General features: G+C 37.6%; 1 protein-coding gene across 2 annotated transcripts in view; it reads right to left on the bottom strand.

Annotated features, from left to right (window-relative positions):
- PLXDC2 (plexin domain containing 2) overlaps positions 1 to 20,847 on the bottom strand; it is a 473,816-nt gene that overhangs the window by 232,870 nt on the left and 220,099 nt on the right. For both annotated transcript variants that reach the window (XM_032349562.1, XM_032349563.1), the window contains one exon: positions 15,388 to 15,534. In XM_032349562.1, the coding sequence (XP_032205453.1) occupies positions 15,388 to 15,534 (147 nt within the window). The remainder of the gene's footprint in view (positions 1 to 15,387; positions 15,535 to 20,847) is intronic.

The following is a 20,847-nucleotide window of genomic DNA, read 5'->3' as shown; positions in this document are numbered from 1 at the left end:
AATAGGCCCACACCCCGTCACCTAATAGTAAAATTTACAAGTCTCAGTGACAAAGAGAAAATCCTGAAAGCAGCCCGGGAAAAGAAGTCTGTAACATACAATGGTAAAAATATTAGATTGGCAGCTGACTTATCCACAGACACCTGGCAGGCCAGAAAGAGCTGGCATGATATTTTCAGAGCACTAAATGAGAAAAACATGCAGCCAAGAATACTATATCCAGCTAGGCTATCATTGAAAATAGAAGGAGAGATTAAAAGCTTCCAGGACAAACAAAAACTGAAAGAATTTGCAAATACCAAACCAGCTCTACAGGAAATATTGAAAGGGGTCCTCTAAGCAAAGAGAGAGCCTACAAGTGGTAGATCAGAAAGGAACAGAGACCATATACAGTAACAGTCACCTTACAGGCAATACAATGGCACTAAATTCATATCTCTCAATAGTTACCCTGAATGTTAATGGGCTAAATGCCCCTGTCAAAAGACACAGGGTATCAGAATGGATAAAAAAACAAAACCCATCTATATGTTGCCTCCAAGAAACTCATTTTAAACCCGAAGACACCTCCAGATTTAAAGTGAGGGGGTGGAAAACAATTTACCATGCTAATGGACATCAGAAGAAAGCAGGAGTGGCAATCCTTATATCAGATCAATTAGATTTTAAGCCAAAGACAATAATAAGAGATGAGGAAGGACACTAAATCATACTCAAAGGGTCTGTCCAACAAGAAGATTTAACAATTTTAAATATCTATGCCCCCAACGTGGGAGCAGCCAACTATATAAACCAATTAATAACAAAATCAAAGAAACACATCAACAATAATACAATAATAGTAGGGGACTTTAACACTCCCCTCACTAAAATGGACAGATCATCCAAGCAACAGATCAGCAAGGAAATAAAGGCCTTAAACGACACACTGGACCAGATGGACATCACAGATATATTCAGAATATTTCATCCCAAAGCAACAGAATACACATTCTTCTCTAGTGCACATGGAACATTCTCCAGAATAGATCACATCCTCGGTCCTAAATCAGGACTCAACTGGTATCAAAAGATTGGGATCATTCCCTGCATATTTTCAGACCACAATGCTCTAAAGCTAGAACTCAACCACAAACGAAGTTTGGAAAGAACCCAAATACATGGAGACTAAACAGCATCCTTCTAAAGAATGAATGGGTCAACCGGGAAATTAAAGAATTGAAAAAAATCATGGAAACAAATGATAATGAAAATACCACGGTTCAAAATCTGTGGGACACAACAAAGGCAGTCCTGAGAGGAAAATATATAGCAGTACAAGCCTTTCTCAAGAAACAAGAAAGGTCTCAGGTACACAACCTAACCCTACACCTAAAGGAGCTGGAGAAAGAACAAGAAAGAAACCCTAAGCCCAGCAGGAGAAGAGAAATCATAAAGATCAGAGCAGAAATCAATGAAATAGAAACCAAAAAAACAATAGAACAAATCAACGAAACTAGGAGCTGGTTCTTTGAAAGAATTAATAAAATTGATAAACCCCTGGCCCGACTTATCAAAAAGAAAAGAGAAAGGACCCAAATAAATAAAATCATGAATGAAAGAGGAGAGATCACAACTAACACCAAAGAAATACAAACTATTATAAGAACATACTATGAGCAACTCTACGCCAATAAATTTGACAATCTGGAAGAAATGGATGCATTCCTAGAAACATATAAACTACCACAACTGAACCAGGAAGAAATAGAAAGCCTGAACAGACCCATAACCAGTAAGGAGATTGAAACAGTCATTAAAAATCTCCAAACAAACAAAAGCCCAGGGCCAGACGGCTTCCCGGGGGAATTCTACCAAACATTTAAAGAAGAACTAATTCCTATTCTCCTGAAACTGTTCCAAAAAATAGAAATGGAAGGAAAACTTCCAAACTCATTTTATGAGGCCAGCATAACCTTGATCCCAAAACCAGACAAGGATCCCACCAAAAAAGAGAACTATAGACCGATATCCTTGATGAACACAGATGTGAAAATACTCAACAAAATACTAGCCAATAGGATTCAACAGTACATTAAAAAGATTATTCACCACGACCAATTGGGATTTATTCCAGGGCTGCAAGGTTGGTTCAACATCCGCAAGTCAGTCAATGTGATACAACACATCAATAAAAGAAAGAACAAGAACCATATGATACTCTCAATAGATGCTGAAAAAGCATTTGACAAAGTACAGCATCCCTTCCTGATCAAAACTCTTCAAAGTGTAGGGATAGAGGGCACATACCTCAATATCATCACAAGCCATCTATGAAAAACCCACCGCAAATATCATTCTCAATGGAGAAAAACTGAAAGCTTTTCCGCTAAGGTCAGGAACACGGCAGGGATGTCCATTATCACCACTGCTATTCAACATAGTACTAGAGGTCCTAGCCTCAGCAATCAGACAACAAAAGGAAATTAAAGGCATCCAAATCGGCAAAGAAGAAGTCAAATTATCACTCTTCGCAGATGATATGATACTATATGTGGAAAACCCAAAAGACTCCACTCCAAAACTGCTAGAACTTATACAGGAATTCAGTAAAGTGTCAGGATATAAAATCAATGCACAGAAATCAGTTGCATTTCTCTACACCAACAGCAAGACAGAAGAAAGAGAAATTAAGGAGTCAATCCCATTTACAATTGCACCCAAAACCATAAGATACCTAGGAATAAACCTAACCAAAGAGACACAGAATCTATACTCAGAAAACTATAAAGTACTCATGAAAGAAATTGAGGAAGACACAAAGAAATGGAAAAATGTTCCATGCTCCTGGATTGGAAGAATAAATATTGTGAAAATGTCTATGCTACCTAAAGCAATCTACACATTTAATGCAATTCCTATCAAAGTACCATCCATCTTTTTCAAAGAAATGGAACAAATAATGCTAAAATTTATATGGAACCAGAAAAGACCTCGAATAGCCAAAGGGATATTGAAAAAGAAAGCCAACGTTGGTGGCATCACAATTCCGGACTTCAAGCTCTATTACAAAGCTGTCGTCATCAAGACAGCATGGTACTGGCACAAAAACAGACACATAGATCAATGGAACAGAATAGAGAGCCCAGAAATAGACCCTCAACTCTATGGTCAACTAATCTTCGACAAAGCAGGAAAGAATGTCCAATGGCAAAAAGACAGCCTCTTCAATAAATGGTGCTGGGAAAATTGGACAGCCACATGCAGAAAAATGAAATTGGACCATGTCCTTACACCACACACAAAAATAGACTCAAAATGGATGAGGGACCTCAATGTGCGAAAGGAATCCATCAAAATCCTTGGGGAGAACACAGGCAGCAACCTCTTCGACCTCTGCCGCAGCAACATCTTCCTAGGAACAACGCAAAAGGCAAGGGAAGCAAGGGCAAAAATGAACTATTGGGATTTCATCAAGATCAAAAGCTTTTGCACAGCAAAGGAAACAGTTAACAAAATCAAAAGACAACTGACAGAATGGGAGAAGATATTTGCCAACGACATATCAGATAAAGGACTAGTGTCCAGAATCTATAAAGAACTTAGCAAACTCAACACCCAAAGAACAAATAATCCAATCAAGAAATGGGCAGAGGACATGAACAGACATTTCTGCAAAGAAGACATCCAGATGGCCAACAGACACATGAAAAAGTGCTCCATATCACTCGGCATCAGGGAAATACAAATCAAAACCACAATGAGGTATCACCTCACACCAGTCAGAATGGCTAAAATCAACAAGTCAGGAAATGACAGATGCTGGCGAGGATGCGGAGAAAGGGGAACCCTCCTACACTGTTGGTGGGAATGCAAGCTGGTGCAGCCACTCTGGAAAACAGCATGGAGGTTCCTCAAAATGTTGAAAATAGAACTGCCCTATGACCCAGCAATTGCACTATTGGGTATTTACCCTAAGGATACAAACGTAGTGATCCAAAGGGGCACGTGCATCCGAATGTTTATAGCAGCAATGTCCACAATAGCCAAACTATGGAAAGAACCTAGATGTCCATCAACAGATGAATGGATCAAGAAGATGTGGTATATATACACAATGGAATACTATGCAGCCATCAAAAGAAATGAAATCTTGCCATTTGCGACAACATGGATGGAACTAGAGCGTATCATGCTTAGCGAAATAAGTCAAGCAGAGAAAGACAACTGTCATATGATCTCCCTGATATGAGGAAGTGGTGATGCGACATGGGGGCTTAAGTGGGTAGGAGAAGAATCAATGAAACAAGATGGGATTGGGAGGGAGACAAACCATAAGTGACTTTTAATCTCACAAAACAAACTGAGGGTTGCTGGGGGGAGGGGGTTTGGGAGAAGGAGGTGGGATTATGGACATTGGGGAGGGTATGTGCTTTGGTGAGTGCTGTGAAGAGTGTAAACCTGGTGATTCACAGACCTGTACCCCTGGGGATAGAGTATTATGCCTCCATCAGAAAGGATGAATACCCAACTTTTTTAGCAACATGGACGGGACTGGAAGAGATTATGCTGAGTGAAATAAGTCAAGCAGAGAGAGTCAATTATCATATGGTTTCACTTATTTGTGGAGCATAACAAATAGCATGGAGGACATGGGGACTTAGAGTGGAGAAGGGAGTTGGGGGAAATTGGAAGGGGAGGTGAACCATGAGAGACTATGGACTCTGAAAAACAATCTGAGGGTTTTGAAGGGACGGGGGGTGGGAGGTTGGGGTACCAGGTGGTGGGTATTATAGAGGGCACGGATTGCATGGAGCACGGGGTGTGGTGCAAAAATAATGAATACTGTTATGCTGGAAATAAAAAAAAAAAAACATGAAGAACAGTAGACAAACCCCAAATCAGAGACATTATATGAAGTAACAGACCATTACTCGTCAGAAGCATCAAGTTCACAAAAAGACAAAGAAAGTCTGAAAAACTATCATAGATTGAAGGATGCTAGGATATTGGACAAATACATGCAATGTAGGTCCTAGAGTGGATTCTAAATAAGAAAAACAGATGGTCTGGGAACAATTAACAAATATGAACAAGGCCTACAGATTAGTTAAGAGTATAGGACAAGTGTTGATATCTTGGTATCAATAATTATACCATGAATATATAAGGTATTGACATTTGGGAAGCTAGGTAAAAGCTATATGGGAACTCTTTCAATGTTTCTTGAAAGTTTTTTAATAAGCCTGAAATTAAAAAACAACAACAACAACAACTTCATGCACACACAAAATGAAATAATCAGTTCTAACCACTAGAAGTACTAAAGCTAGAATTTTAATCCACATACGTTTGATCCCCAAACTCTTGAGTTTTGTTTTTTTTAAAGATTTTATTTATTTATTTGACAGACAGAGATCACAAGTAGGCAGAGAGGCAGGCAGAAAGAGAGAGAGGGAAGTAGGCTCCCCACTGAGCAGAGAGCTCGATGCGAGACTCGATCCCAGGACCCTGAGATCATGACCTGAGCTGAAGGCAGCGGCTTAATCCACTGAGCCACCCAGGCGCCCCAAAACTTTTGAGTTTTGATCACTATAATATTCTATCCCCCTTCTTCTATACCAGGTGTTTCTTTTCCTACCTTTTATCAGACCTTCCATAACTGTGTTTTCTACCTGGGACCCTTAATACTGTCAGTTATTCATGTTTTTGTTCTTGGTAGACATAAGAATTTCCTTTAAAATGTAGTAATAATAAGACATAGTCAGAAGGCACTTATATGCATGAGGCCAAAGCCATAAAAAAAGAGAAAATTGAAAAATGTACAGTGTTCTTCAAAGAAACTCAGGATCTCAGGGCCTGGATGGACTGAGCCATGCTGGGTGGAGCCACAGTGAGCCATGCACCATGAGGCCTGATGGCCACACACAGGTCCCTTCTCAACAGACATGCACACAGACTGAACTCCTTTTTTTTTTTTTTTTTGCACATGTGCGGCGTGGATGCTTCCATTTCCTACCCTCCAATGACAGATCCAGGTTTCCTATTTTCTAAACTTAGAGAACGTTTGTTTTCTTTTTTACAATTCTCAATGGTAATTGCTTGTCACTGGTTTATTCACCCAGTCCACTGAAATTGATCTCCTCACAAAAGTAACATAAACTGAGACAGGAGAGTGATACAAATGTGGGCACATAGACATGTATGTATGCAGATGTAGAAACAGAAAAATTTAAGTGGACGGGTTTCCCCAATAAGCAACTCCTAAAGAGAGAAAATGGGTGATAGAGGGCATATACCTGTAAGCAGCAGCGATACCAACTTCTTTGATGGCCCCTGAAGTAAAAATCCTGTTTAGGCCATAAATGAGCTGAGTGTATTCCAGAAATAAAACAGCTATAGTAGCCAGTATAACTCATAATATTTTGACCATGGAAAAACTTTTTTTTTTTTTTTTTTGGTAAAAATACAATGTTAACCACCTTTCACAGCCCATGTGGACAGGACATGATTGTTAATCCAGTGACTAAAAACACTGGAAACCTAATTAAAAGATCAAAACGTTCATGGAAAGGGGCTAATCAATATGTAAATATATGGACAAGAGACTGGCTATTCCTTTCAGAAATAAAGCCCATCAATTGAATTGATTTTCTGAGTTAGAAATTCTAACTGCCTCAGCACTTTTTTCCTAACAGAACTAAGAACTTAATTAACCCCGCATATTGAATGACGCTCTGCATGGGACTGTGCCTATACTGGCAAACAAAATGGAAACACTGAGCATTTACCTGATGCTCTTTAAAGGAATTAGAGGTGAAGTGAACTGTCACCCTATCTTTTGACCTCTCGCATTGCATGGTTCCCAGCAAACACTTGGCTTGCGGTAGCTTGCCCTGTATTTGCACATGTTGAAAATTATTCAAAGTAGTTTTTGTGAATATTTGCCATTCAGGCAGGGTGCAGAACAACACTGTTCAGGGGAACAGAGAAAGAGTAACAGGATTGTATAAAGAAGTCCTAGGAGGGTGGGTGGGAGGAGGACGAGAACCAGAAGCCACGTCTGGATTTTTCCACACTGTTCTAGAAGCAAGGCAGTGGATTCCGTCAGGCGTCTCAAGCTGAAGGGCACATGAGAATCATCTGGGGGTACTTGTTAAAATACAGATTCTGATTCTGCAGGTCTCGGGGTGAAGGGGTTGAAATTCTGCACTTCTAACAAACTTCTAGGGCTGCTGATACTGCCCCTAGGGGCCCCACTTTGAGCAGCAAGGCTCTATGTCACATAATGGTCTTTGAAACACTAAAAACAGTGTCGTAAGGAAAACTTAGCAAGCGTGAAATGTGTTAAAAGGGTAAATAGACTGCATTCTGGATAACATTGTCACTTTGCCTGGTAACACTTATATGGCCTGAAATTTTCCATTTCAGGGACTGAGGGATAGAGGTACCTGCTAGCCAGGCAGTGGCTCACTAAGCACTGAGCAGTGACTTGGGACCACAGGATACCAAAGTCAATGACACTTGTGTTTTGTCCTTGACCAGTGAACCTCCAACAGGGCAGGGCAAGAAAAATATTCCTATGGATGCTCCTTTGCTGTTTGCAAAGGTCCTCTCTTGCCTCAGTTGATTACAATCTGTCTTCCCTTCTCTCTCATCCGTGGAAAATAACTGTGTTAAAAGGGTTAAATGTTTGCATGATGATTGTTAACATTAATGTAACGGACATCTCTAGCACCATGCCAGCCACTGAGTTGAGCATTGTATAAATGGTAAATCATTTAATACTAATGACAACCTTAGACGGTAGATACTGTGTTCCCATTTTACAGATAAGAAAAGTGATGAACAGAGAGTAAATAACACACTCAAAGTCACCCAGGAGTAGTCAGCAAAGTGGGGAATCAAATCCAGGCAACCTGTTTCAAAGTCTGTATATTTAAACATGATATGAAGTTGCCTTTCAACTGAGATGTTAAGATTTGGCATTAAACGAGGGCCAAGTTTATCAGAAGAATAAATAAACAATTCAAAACTTGATTACAGGTTGAAATTGAAATTTAGGATAAGTTCAGTTTTACCTCTTCATCTTCCTCTGCTAACATCTCTTTTTTAACTTTTTATTTGGAAATCATTTAAAATTTAAGTTACAAAGAGCCTTTTATATTGTTTCTACAGATTCACTAATGTCTAACATTTTACCACAACTGGAAACTTCTGGATTTTTCAAAATCTGTGAAAAATGATGCCTCCCAACACAGCTCCTGGGAGTTGTTCCCTTAGAAAACTTACCTGTCTCTACAATCTACCCTGCAGGGGATTAGGACTTAGGTGCCTAACCCCTGGCCCATTTATCAGCAATGAACCTTACTTGGCATTTCTTCTCAGGTAGCAGCTGCTGCATGATAAGACATTCCTGGCAATTCATCACCAACTGAGAGTGGCTATAGGTGGTTTACTTCTAGTCCCACTGGCATTTTAACAGAGCACCTCCAGTAAATAAGGAAACAGACACCCACTTTCTGGGTCTGGAAACTGAGGCACAGCAGAAATTCTAATGGGAAGCTAACTTATAAACAAACAATGAAAGATTCTGACGATTTTCCTTAGGGTAAGCAATAGGGTATAACTTGGTAAAAGGAAAGAGACAAAAATAAAGGTAGTGAAAATTAGTATTATATATTTTTAAAGATTTATTTATTTTAGCGAGAGAGAGAGAAAGAGAGCATGAGTGGAAGGGGCAGAGGGAGAGGGAGAGAGAATTCCAAGCAGACTCTACGTTGAGCACAGAACCCAGCACAGGGCTCCATCTCAAGGATCCTGAGATCACGACCTGAGCTGAAACCAAGAGCTGGACGCCTACCTGACTGTGCCAACAGGCACCCTGGTATAACCAATATTTTTAAAAGTTCTAAAATACTAGCTTGTCCAAGAAATACCAGTTCCAACATGTGTTAAATTTTTTTATCTTCTATAATTTCAGATTTTTCATAGGAATTAAGTATATTTTCTTTCAGTAGTATTCACTCTTAAAGAATATTATATTCCATGTTTTGCTAACTTTTCTGTGTTATAAAATATTTCCTGCAAAAGAGTCACGTGAAAGCTTTATCATTTTACAACTTCAGGGTGAGAATACGTTTTGCCCTCATGTTTTGTAAAATTAAGTGTTAGTAGGTCTTCGTGGGCTCATGGAGACATCTCAGAAAAGATGATCAAAAATAGGTTGGAAAAGAGAATCTAGAAGGAAAAACAGGAGTAAATGAACTTATTTACTCCACCTGAATCATGGCTGTGGGATCCCTGTTAGGAGCTTTATGATTATGAAAGTTTCATGCAAATGAAATCAGATGAAGAAGGTTCTAGAGAAGCCTAAAGTATCTGCCTCACTTGTGACTTTGAAAGCTGGGCAGAGATTTATCTATCTAGAATTATTTTACAACTGTCCCTGGTCACAGAGTATGAATAAGGTTACCTCCAAGACTCTAATTTTACACAAATAATGGTAGTCATCCACTAAAGACACATATGGAGAAATAAGATTGAATTGAACTGAAATATGATGAATTAGAGTATGATTTCTTTTTAAAGTATGTTTTTGGATTGGAAAACTAAGACTTGTTACATGCACTAAAATTGATCACTGTAGGGTTCATAAAGCTATCTTTAAGATTCTCCAAAGTCCTTTCTCTGTCTGAAGTGGTTCCTAGATTCACAGGAAGATCTCAAGGGTAGCTTAAATAATTACTAATATACATCTATGTAGGTAATTGTATCAGTAAAACATGTTTACTAAACTCAGCATATTAGGTTAGCCTAAGGAACATTTAATCTGTGTTATTAAAGCCATCAGCAGGAGAAGGAATAGATCTTTCTGTGTATTTATTGACTGGCTTTAAGGCAGGTGGACCAACTCATTTCCCTGGGATGCAGAGGAACAGAACTCAGCTACTCTAATCTCATGTTAGTTTTGTGGAATGGAACAAAGACATGCCTTTATTTTCCATAAAAGTCCCTCAACTAATACTTTCTTCAGGACATAGACAATTATTCTCAAAATTGATGTGACTTAAGTACAATAATAACAGTAAAATAAACTAATTAAACCAAACTTTTGGTAGAGAAACTCATGGAGACACAACTCATGCCAGTCTGTCATTAAAGTAGTGGAAAATCCTAAGATCAAAGGCCAATAAGGCCAGGTAGATGAATGGTTAGGTCTTGCTTGAAATGGAGCAGCTCACATGACAGAAAGAAGCAAGTTTAGCCAACCAGTCACAGTCAAAATAAATAAAAGCAACTTATTGTTAGTGGAAACAGAACTCAGGCAAAAATGTGTGGTCTAGATTGCAGCCTAATAGAGACAGCAAATTACACTGACTTCTGAGTTAATCATTTAGAAAAATAACAACTTCTCAACAGATTTTCTGGTACACAGAAAAAAATGAAATTGTGCAGTATGAGAAAACAACTGATCAAATCACCACAGACATCCAAATTTAGCCCACCAAGAGCAACATTATGTAAATGAAAGACCCATGGAAATGTTAATTGGAATGGTGTTACATTCCTGGACAAAAAAAAAAAAAAAGAAGAGAGAGAGAGAGGCAGGGAGGGGGAGAGGGAGAGAGAATCTCAAGCAGACTCCCCACTGAGCATGGAGCCCAACATAGAGCTCCATCTCACAATCCTGAGATCATGACCTGAGCCGAAATCAAGAGTCGGACACTTAACCGACTGAGCCGCCCAGGTATCTCAACTTAATTAATATTTTTAAATGATGGCTTCTGTGCATCTTCATGTAGTCTGAGGATCTCCACTGAGAGTAGTCCAATTTTCAAAATTTAAAAAAAAAAAAGACCTCATCAAAAAACATACAAGTTCCATAAAAAAAAGCCTTACCTGAACTATGACAGAGATAGAGAGCAGAATTTCATTTATTTTTGCTTGGGTTTGTTATATAAAGAATCAATCTTTCTACCAACAAATAGATAAAAAAATGTTAAGCTAAGAGCATGCTTACATTTGGCCAAGAGCACACTGGTGTTTTCTTGGGGAAAAAAATTTATGGAGCTACAACATAGATAAAAATAGAGATGTGTATCTACTGGAGAATCCTGAAGAGCCCTTGGGATTGACTTATTTGGGGATTGTTTTTTGTTATAAAGAATAAGGCCTCTCAAATAGCACTGCCTTACAATCTCATTTTTATTTACTATTTTCAGCATCCTTTCAAATCCATTTCATTTTTATTCTTAAAGTAGCACTAGAAGGTAATCAAGGCAGGTATTTTTTTCCCCTTTTCCTCCAAGTTATAAAACTGATACACAGAGAGGCCAGAGACTAAGAAAATGAGTTTTGGAGCCAAGGTTTCATGACTTCCGTGACCCTGGATTCCTTCTACCAGGACAGTGGTACTTCTCTAGGAGTTGTGAATCAGAATTTCATAAACTCTGGTTTCAGAAAGCAAAATAATTCTTATTTGTCTGGCTGTGGCATTAAACTTTGTGTCCCACAACAAATTAAATAATATGGATATAGAAATACAGAAGAAAATATCAAACATGTGGAATTGGAAGGTTCGCACAGAGGAAAAGAAACAAGTGGGATGAGTTCCTCGGTTTATAGCCCGAAACTTCTAGATCTGCCGTCTGACAACTGTGTGACTTTGAATAAAGGACAAAAAATCTAAATAAGTTCCAGTACTTGAATATAAAGTATCTGGCTCATTGCTTGCCATATGGTGGGGACTTAGACAAATCTTCACTATCCCTTGTCTATGAAAACATGCTCTTCCTCTAATCTATCAAAGTTAAAACTAGGTTTTAACACCTGTTGTTGTTTTTTTTTTCACAATAATGATTTAAGAAATGTGATTCAAACAAAAAGGACAATGGAGAGATCATAATCAAGTTATAGCACACATATGTAATATACATACTAATGAGTATGGTTTACATTCTCAAAGGAAAAAGAAATTAATGGGTTTTGGCTTATGAAGGATTTGAAACGAATGATTTCTAAGTTTTCCTCCGCCCTGAAATTATAAAATATTATTGTGGAAAGGAGAAAAGGGAAGGCTCTTACTTCAATTCTACTCTCTTCCTTTTACTAGAATATTACTATAAGACTCCAAAATGCTGTTTAGACTGCCTTTGTAAATGATGGTGGTGGAGGGGAAAATATTTCTTTAAAAAATCATGCTGGGGGCACCTGGGTGGCTCAGTTGGTTAAGTGGCCAACTCTCGATTTTGGCTCAGGTCATCATCGTGGGGTCCTGGGTTTGAGCCAGTGACCTGGCTCTGTGCTTGGGCTCTGTGCCTGCGGTGGGAGGAGGGTCTCTCTTTCTCCCTCTCCCCTTACCCCCTCCCAGCTTGAGTGCATGCATGCACATTCTCTCATATCCTCTCTCTCTAAAAATAAATAAATCTTTTAAAAATTATCATGCTTTCAAGTCAGACATTCTTTTCCCTTCCTCTGAGCCATTCTGCAGCAGCCTGGGAGGGAGAGGGAAGCTACATCTTCAGGGACACCCAGTCTTTCCCAGTTTTCTCATTCGCCTCCGGCTTATCCAGGGCTGGGTTAGTTAGCCAAATGCTCTTGAGTCTGCCCTTAGATACAGATTTCTTTTCTCGTTTTTTGTCTAATTTGTTGACAGAACGTATATCCTTGGTCATGAAAATTACATTGGGTGATAAGATTTGAGAAACATCCGTCTTCCCTTAGAGCTTAAATTTAAGTTCTGTTTCCAGCTAAATTACCAGAGAGCTTTACACCAAGGATTATGATGCTTACGACATCACACAAACCTAATTAATAAAGTGGATGTGACATGTCCTGTTTGTCATTTTCACTTGTGCTAAAGCCTCTCGGTAACATCATGGGGGGGAGTAGCAGCAGTTGGTGCCTAGGTTGTGTGTGTGTTGTGTGGGGGTAGGGGGTAGGGTGTTTATGGACCCTACTGAGCCCCCTGGTCATAATGCATTGTAGTTCTGTCCTCAACCTGATTCTTCTCCCAGGAAGGTATAACAGAAATGGAGCAAAGAGAAGGAGGCAAGATTGGAAAGGTGGAGAGGCCAACTGAGGAAATTTTACACATGAATCACTCTTTATAATTTGGAAATTTCAGACTAATATTTAACAGACACACTGAACAAAACAAGAATGTTTGTAGAAAAATTTTTAAAAATATTGTATTAACTAAATGTGTAAATTCCAACATAAGAATATACTTAATGAAGGACTCTAAATGGTGAAGTTTTCCAGGAAAAAGAAAACAAAAAACTAAGAAATATTATCAATTCTGTTGTTGTAAATGGAAGCCTGTACCTAGGGGTGTGTGTGTGTGTGTGTGTGTGTGTGTGTGTGTGTGTGTTCTGTTGATAGCGATAGGGAAAATGGGTATAGGACCAGTTTCTAACTCTAAGAAATGTTTTCTGATGGCTAAAACTCTTGTTAAAAAACAAAACAAAGCAAAATAAAACAAAACAAAACAAGGTATGACAATGACAGAGTAGCTAAAATGAAAGTTTCTACCAATGGTAAGTATTTTGATGTCTATGTAGGAACACCAGCTAAGTCACAAGCAGAAGCTCAATCATTTGCATTTAAGCCAATCTTTGGTGTTGAAAGCAACAGTGTTTCTCCCACACTACCAGTAAGAAAAACAATGGCTATTACAGCATCATGATTTTTCTTGAAACTAATCAGAGACTTGAGGCCACATGGCTACTAAGGGAGCCCTCTTCCCAACAGAAAAAATATTCTTCGAGGAAAGAATATTCAAGACATTCAAACTGCTGCACTTTTGGAAGAGCAGAGGAAATTATAAAAGTGTGTAAGCAGAAATCCACTAACAGTTTAACTGATAACCTAGAGGTTTCATTCACAGCGGCTGACACCACAGTTGGGCCAATTTATGGAAACTTCCTTCAACGGGATGCACCGAACATGTGAACTTTAGCAAAGGGCATTTTACACTCTTAGGTACTGTAATATAGTGGGAAGACTGTCAAATGCAAGAAATTTCGGGTAGACACTGTCCTAATCTAATCTTTCTCATTTTTAAAAATCTGTTCTAAATCCAACAGTGAATCATTTCTGAATCTGTCATCTTGCCCGGGGTTGCCTGAATATGGAATAGAAAAGGGATGACGGAATTCAGTAAGGCGAGATGGCTCCTTTGTTTGCTTCTCAGTCTCAGAAAACGTGTGCTCCACACTGACAATTCAGTGAATCATCACACGGTAAGTTATTAATTTCCATTTTAACTGTTAGAAGTTGATTTCCTGGAAAGAAGAAAGTCTACATATATACAATGAAGGTTATTGGCTAAAACTTTTGATATAACCATCAAATCCATGCCTCTTTAAATCACGTAAGCCATTGACTCTGTTAGTTCTATCTTTAAATCAGTAATGGCAATTACATTTGAAAGGCCGAAGTCGTTGTGTTTTTACTTTAAGTCATATTAAACGGCAAAGACATGATTTCCTTGATGGTAAGATCATTGGTGTTATCCATGAGAGCAAAACTAAATACTTTTGAAAAGTTAAATCAAGAATTTCTCAGAAAATGACTATTAAAAAGTGCTGTCTCATCATTTACTAGCTGGAGACCTTTAGGCAGGTTCCTTGACTTTTCCAACACTCAGTTCTCTTATCTCCAATACATGGATGGCAATAATATTTAAATAAAAGGGGATATGCTGTGAAGATTGAAAAGCTAATCTATATAAGCCCGTAGTTGGACATGTGGACTAGGACATGGAAAACCATATACAGTAAGTGAGGCCTGCATTAGTATCCTGCCATTACCACTATATAGATGCAGAAACTATACCTCATTATAAAATTACATTCCTTGTTTAAGGAGCCAGAGCTGGTAAATGATAAAATCAGGCTGAAAAAATGTTCGGAGATTTTCAGATTTAATTTTTTTCCTTTATATCAAATTTCTTCACTGAGATACATAATTTGACCTACATATGCCATTGGAATCATAAATGTTTCTGGTGAAATCCTTTTTAGACCAAGAGATTAATAAACCTATGTAAAATGGGAGATACCAAATTCATGTAGTTTTTTTTTTTCCCAATGTTCTCTAAATTCATAGATTACACGAAGACTGAAAATCATCTCAGATCACTCTTGACTTTGAATATTCAACTCATCATTTTGCTACAGAAATTAATGATTAATTTATTTAATTAATTATTAAATTGGTAGTGGTTTCTCAAAAATAATTCTTTTTCATTTTCTTTAAGATCTTATATGCAATTACTAATCTAAATTGCAATTGCAGAACAAAGTAATAAAAAGTGAACACAATAAACCAGGGCTGATATGCCAATTAAAGCAAGAATTTTTTCACAGCAGGAAAAAGCCCTTAAAATGCCAAAGCACTTACTGCAGCTTGCCGATGAGTATTGGACAATATTCCATGAATCTTCACTTTGTCCTTTTCCATTTGGTCTATGTTCACCCACAAACTCCGGCTGGCAGAATCAGAGGGACCATATATCCGAGATATATAGTAATTGTGATCTGTGTCCTCCTATAATAAAAGAATAATGCACATCAAGAACAGAGACAACATGGATGGGCCTTGAGGTTATTATGCTAAGTGAAATAAATCAGAGAGGGAAAGACAAATCCTGTATGTTCTCACTTATATGTGGAATCTGAAAAAGCTGAACTCAGAAAAACAGAGTATGACGGTGGTACCAGGGGTTGTGGAATGGGGGAAGTGAGAAGATGTTGGCTAAAGAGTATAAATTGCCAGTTATAAGACAAATACCTTCTGGGGATCTAATCTACAGCGTGGTAACTACAGTTAATGAATCTGTAATTATACACTTGAAGGTAGCTAAGAGAATAGATGCCTCACTACAAAAACGAAATGGTAGTTATGAGATGTGATGGAGGTCTTAGCTAATGTGAACAGTAATGGTAGCATTAGTGGCAATCGTTTTGCAGTATATAAGTTTACCAAATCAAGAGGATGTACACTTTAAACTTATACAATGCTCTGTGTCAATTATGTATTCCAGCCTCAAAAAGGCTGGGGAAAAAAAAGCATGCAAGTCCATATACACCTAATTTATATATATGACAGAGCTGTAGACAGAGTTCATGAAAAAAAAAAAAGAAAGTCCACCCCGAAAGGAAAGAAAAAACCCTAGAGGTAGTGTCCCTAAAATTCTTAAAAAATGAACAAAAACAGTATTATGAAACTAGACATGATACTATTCTTCAAAATAACCAGAGGCATTAAATAACCTCGAAGGAAAATGAATTAGATTTAAAAACATATAAAATAACCTTCTTTAGAGGAAATTGTTAAATAAATAAAACATAGAGGAAAATGTACACTCTGTTTACAATAGTCTTTTTACCAAAGTAATTCTAGGGATCTAATTGCCGCTTGAACAAAATGTCACTTTTGGAACTATTTACTGAAAACCTGAACTATAATTACTACTGAGTGACAACAAATCCAAACTTCTCTTCTTTAAAACTTGGGCCAGATCTAAGTTAATGATTCTAGGAATGGAAACAACACATTTTTCCCCCTATAATTTGGGTTATTAAATTCTATTTTATTTGAAGTCACAGTATTGATTATCACCATGATGCCCATCACAAAACCTTTAATTTTCACTCAATGAAGAGATTTAAATGTTTTAAAAGGGGGATATTTCTGAGGAACATCCAGAAAAATCATATGATTCCTGCCTAACTCAGATTGCAATGACTTTTACTTTTTTTTCTTTTTTACCATAAAATGAGAATGTGCTTATCAATTTGAGGAGTCTGCTAGATAAAATATATTTAAAAACATTCAGGTATATGTAAAGATAATGTTTGGTAAATAGAGGGTACATGATTTGAATAATAAGGTATGGAATGCGAACTCTGTTGAATGCATTTGTTACTGACGTGCTAATTAAATAAAATACAATTATTCTTGAAATCTAGTCAGAACAGGAATTCCAAGAACCTTTTCACAAGTCATCAGGCTATTAATATATAAAGCTGACTACATAAAGGAAAGGAATTTCCTAGGCAGTATTCTAAACAGAATTTTCCCCGTGAATAAAAGAAAAATTATGGCCCTAAATATGTCGTGAGAACAGTGATTAAATGTTAACAGTAAGATTCAAAAAAATCCTATGTAAATCTCCAGCCTCTAATTAAACTCTAGGTATCACATGCAAATTATGGGTATAACCATGATGAAAAATAAAAAAGTTCTTCAGAGAAAGAAGAGAAAAGGAGATACAAAGAAGAACCATGAATAAGATTCCATGCAGCCCAAGAGAGATTTAATATTCTAGTGGTTTTCTAGCACTCCCTTCCAGACATTGTGACACTGACTGCCTGGGTTCTAGGAGGGGAACAAGCATTTTGTTGTGTCTCTAACATATACTCAGCTCCTCTCTGCTGTCTGGTGCTTCACCGTGGACGCTGTGAGGTGGATAACCTCTTTGACACTGGGCACAAGCCATTCTACACCCATCATTCCACCGGCCACAACAACCCATGGCATTAGAAGCACATAACCTAAAATAGACCAATTAGTGAGACATGTAGGAGTTTATATAAAAAGAGATAATTTGCCTTATTCTGATGGCTGAGATGGCTAGCCATATGACTTGCAACTATTGCCACCATTTTGCTACCATGAGGAACCCCCACCTGAAGATAAAGCAAACACAGACAGAGATGAAGTCATCATCTCTGCAAGCACAAGAAAGCCAGCACCCCCATCCAGTGCATTTCGTGCACCCTGGGCTTTTCACTTAGTTGAATCATTAAATATTTGTTATGAAAACACCTTGAATTGAGTTATTGTCAATTCTGACAAACACATTTCCCTAACTTCCAACCAAAAGAGACTTAACTTAAGCAACAGTGAATAAGGTAATCTCTACAGACTTATAGATCTGGATAATAAACATCTATTCAATTCTGGTATTCCAGCTAATTACACGGCAGAAACGGACACTTGCATCTATACTGCTGGAAATTGTCAAGCCTGAATTATAAAGGATAATGATTCATTTTATATTTCAATGAATTGCATATAAAGGGGGTTTTGAAAGAAATAGTCAATAAGTTTAAATAAAAATTTTAATTTTTCTCCCTATTGCTAGTATTACTCTAAAGAGTTCAGCAAACTGAGGTCAGAGATGTGACCTTCAGGTGAATTAGGTATCAGAGTCTATGATGTTGCCAAAACTTACCGTATAAATACCAAATAAATATTCTCTTAAAAATTATAGACTTTCAGTATAGAGTTCAATATAATTGCTACAATTGATATATCTAAAATGACTTTGGTATTTCCCTTAACTCCTAAATCTCTGTAATTAATCAATAGATAGTCTTAAAGTTAACATAAAGAATATCATTATGCTTAAATAATGGACTGTTAGCAAAAATACACATGATCTTTTTCTAATTACAATCACTGATATGTCTAATAATAATGTTCATTTTTACTTAAATCAGAGCTGCCCAAAATTATGTCACATCTTTGAAAATACTGAGAAACTAAAGACTGGAGTTTGGTGTTCGACTTCTATAGCCCAAGCCTGCCAAGTTGTCATGGCAACTTTTATTCAAAGAGGAAGACAATTTATTGCTTACCCAGAATTTAGAGACACAAGTTGTTAAATTCCAGGGAGAGGTGTTTGGCTCAGTTTTTCAAGGAAAGCCATAAAATAGATATCTCAAAAATGTGACATTTTAGCACTACTAAATTATTCAAACCACATCTTGTTCTTTATGGGAGTAATGGTACTTAAAGAGTTGTCAAAAACCACTTCAGGCACAAAGATTCTCCTTTTCTGCTCGAAAGCAAACTATTTCTAATGCCATAGAAAACAAAACAAAACACTACTGTGATATGCCTACTTGCCAATTCATTTAGGAAACCAACTGTTACTGAAAGTAGATGGCACAGTAGGTAGCTATAAATCCTATAAATCCATGCTTCTCAAATATGCCTGCAAATGTGCAGCTGTAAACAGAGGACATACACCAAAAATACAGGGGGGAAATCATTGTAACTATAGCTAACCATTCTGCAACAATCAGTTTATAATATTCCTAACCCACTCTTAACCTGTCTTCTATCATCGGTGTTTGGTGTTACATTGGTTTGATGATGGGTCATTTTTATGGATGACTTACACTGTCTCATACAGTAACAGCATCTGAATTCTAAATTTACTTCACTGAGAATAAAAACAATAAACAAAAGCACAACAAGTACAGGTTGTATGAACATCACTGTGCTGGTCATTTGAAATGCATGAAAATGAATAGATAGAACACATAATCAAAGTTCATAATCAAAGTGCTAAATCAAACATTTAGCACTGGATCAGCTGGTTACCTCATGAAGACAGTTTTGCAATGAATAAAGGGATATTATGATTTGAATGGTTCTTACGAAGCGTGAATATATACCAAATATATTACGTTCTCACATACATGAGTTCACAAGGACTACATACTGCACATAAAGGTAAATGTTAAAAAATAATAAAGTACTACTTGTGTGTATTAAGTTCCTCAAAAATAGAGTTAAAAAATAGTTCTCTATGTTCTATAAAAATTAATGTTGATAAAAGAAACTAAGAGAACATGATACAACCATAAAAGAAGAAAAATAGTGAGCTGGTAGTATTCAGGGAAAAAATTACAGCAATGAATTCATTAGTAGCAGTAAGAAAAGGGGTGTGTGGGTGGCTCAGTTGGTTAAGCGGCCCACCCTTGATTTTGACTGAGGTCATGATCTCAGGGTAGTGAGATAGAGGCCCATGTGTGGCTCCACCGTGACCATGGAGCCAGCTTAAGATTCTCTCTCTCCCTCTCCCTCTGTCTCCCCCCACCAAAAAGAACAGAGTAAAAAATTAAAATTAAAAAAAATAATTTATAAAAAAATAAATTACTAGTTAAAACATAGAAAACAGTCTTGAGAAATGTACACAATGTGTAATGGAAAAGAAGAAAATAAATACTGAAGATGGATAATCATATAAATTATAGAAAAGAAGAGATCCTGTATATCAGATAAATGATATATATACATATACACAGTGGCAGAGAGAAGGTTTTTTTTAATGTATTAGATGAACCATTTTTCTGAGGCAAAGAAAGACTTGAATCTATATACCATGCCCCAAGAAAATCTGCAATAGAATTTTGGAATATTAAGAAATTTCCTGGGGCGCCTGGGTGGCTCAGTGGGTTAAGCCTCTGCCTTCGGCTCAGGTCATGATCTAGGGTCCTGGGATCCAGCCCCACATCAGGATCTCTCCTCAGCAGGAAGCTTGCCTCCTCCTCTCTCTCTCTCTCTACCTGCTTCTCTGCCTACTTGTGATCTCTGTCAAATAAATAAATAAAATCTTAAAAAAAAAAAAAAGAAATTTCCCGGTGAGATTTCTTATAGGTTAAAATAAATAAATAAATAAAGGAGCAGGGCATTCCCCAAGATGGTGTTGTAGGAAGAACCTAAAATCACCTCCTTCCAGGGACACACCAGACTATGACAGCAGGATCATTTCCCTCTGAAAAAGATCTGCAAGCTGGGTGAATGTCTTCTCCACAGCAAAGGATAAAAACACCACAGCGAGATGGGCTGGAGACAGAGACAGGTCTCCCCAAAATCCCACCACTGGTGTTGGGGGCATACAATAGGGAGGGGGAACTTACTGCCTGGTGCTTCTCCTGGAGGAGTGAGGAACTGGTGACAACCTACATCAGACACTCCAACCCCTGCGATCTGCACCAGAGAGATGACCCCTAAAACATCCGGCTTGGAAAACTAAAAGTGCTGATATCCAAGGGATCTGAA

This window comes from Mustela erminea, chromosome 6, assembly GCF_009829155.1.
Source record: "Mustela erminea isolate mMusErm1 chromosome 6, mMusErm1.Pri, whole genome shotgun sequence".
NCBI classification, from domain to species: domain Eukaryota; kingdom Metazoa; phylum Chordata; class Mammalia; order Carnivora; family Mustelidae; genus Mustela; species Mustela erminea.
Note: the sequence above shows the minus strand (reverse complement) of the source record. Positions and strands in the feature narration are given on the sequence as shown.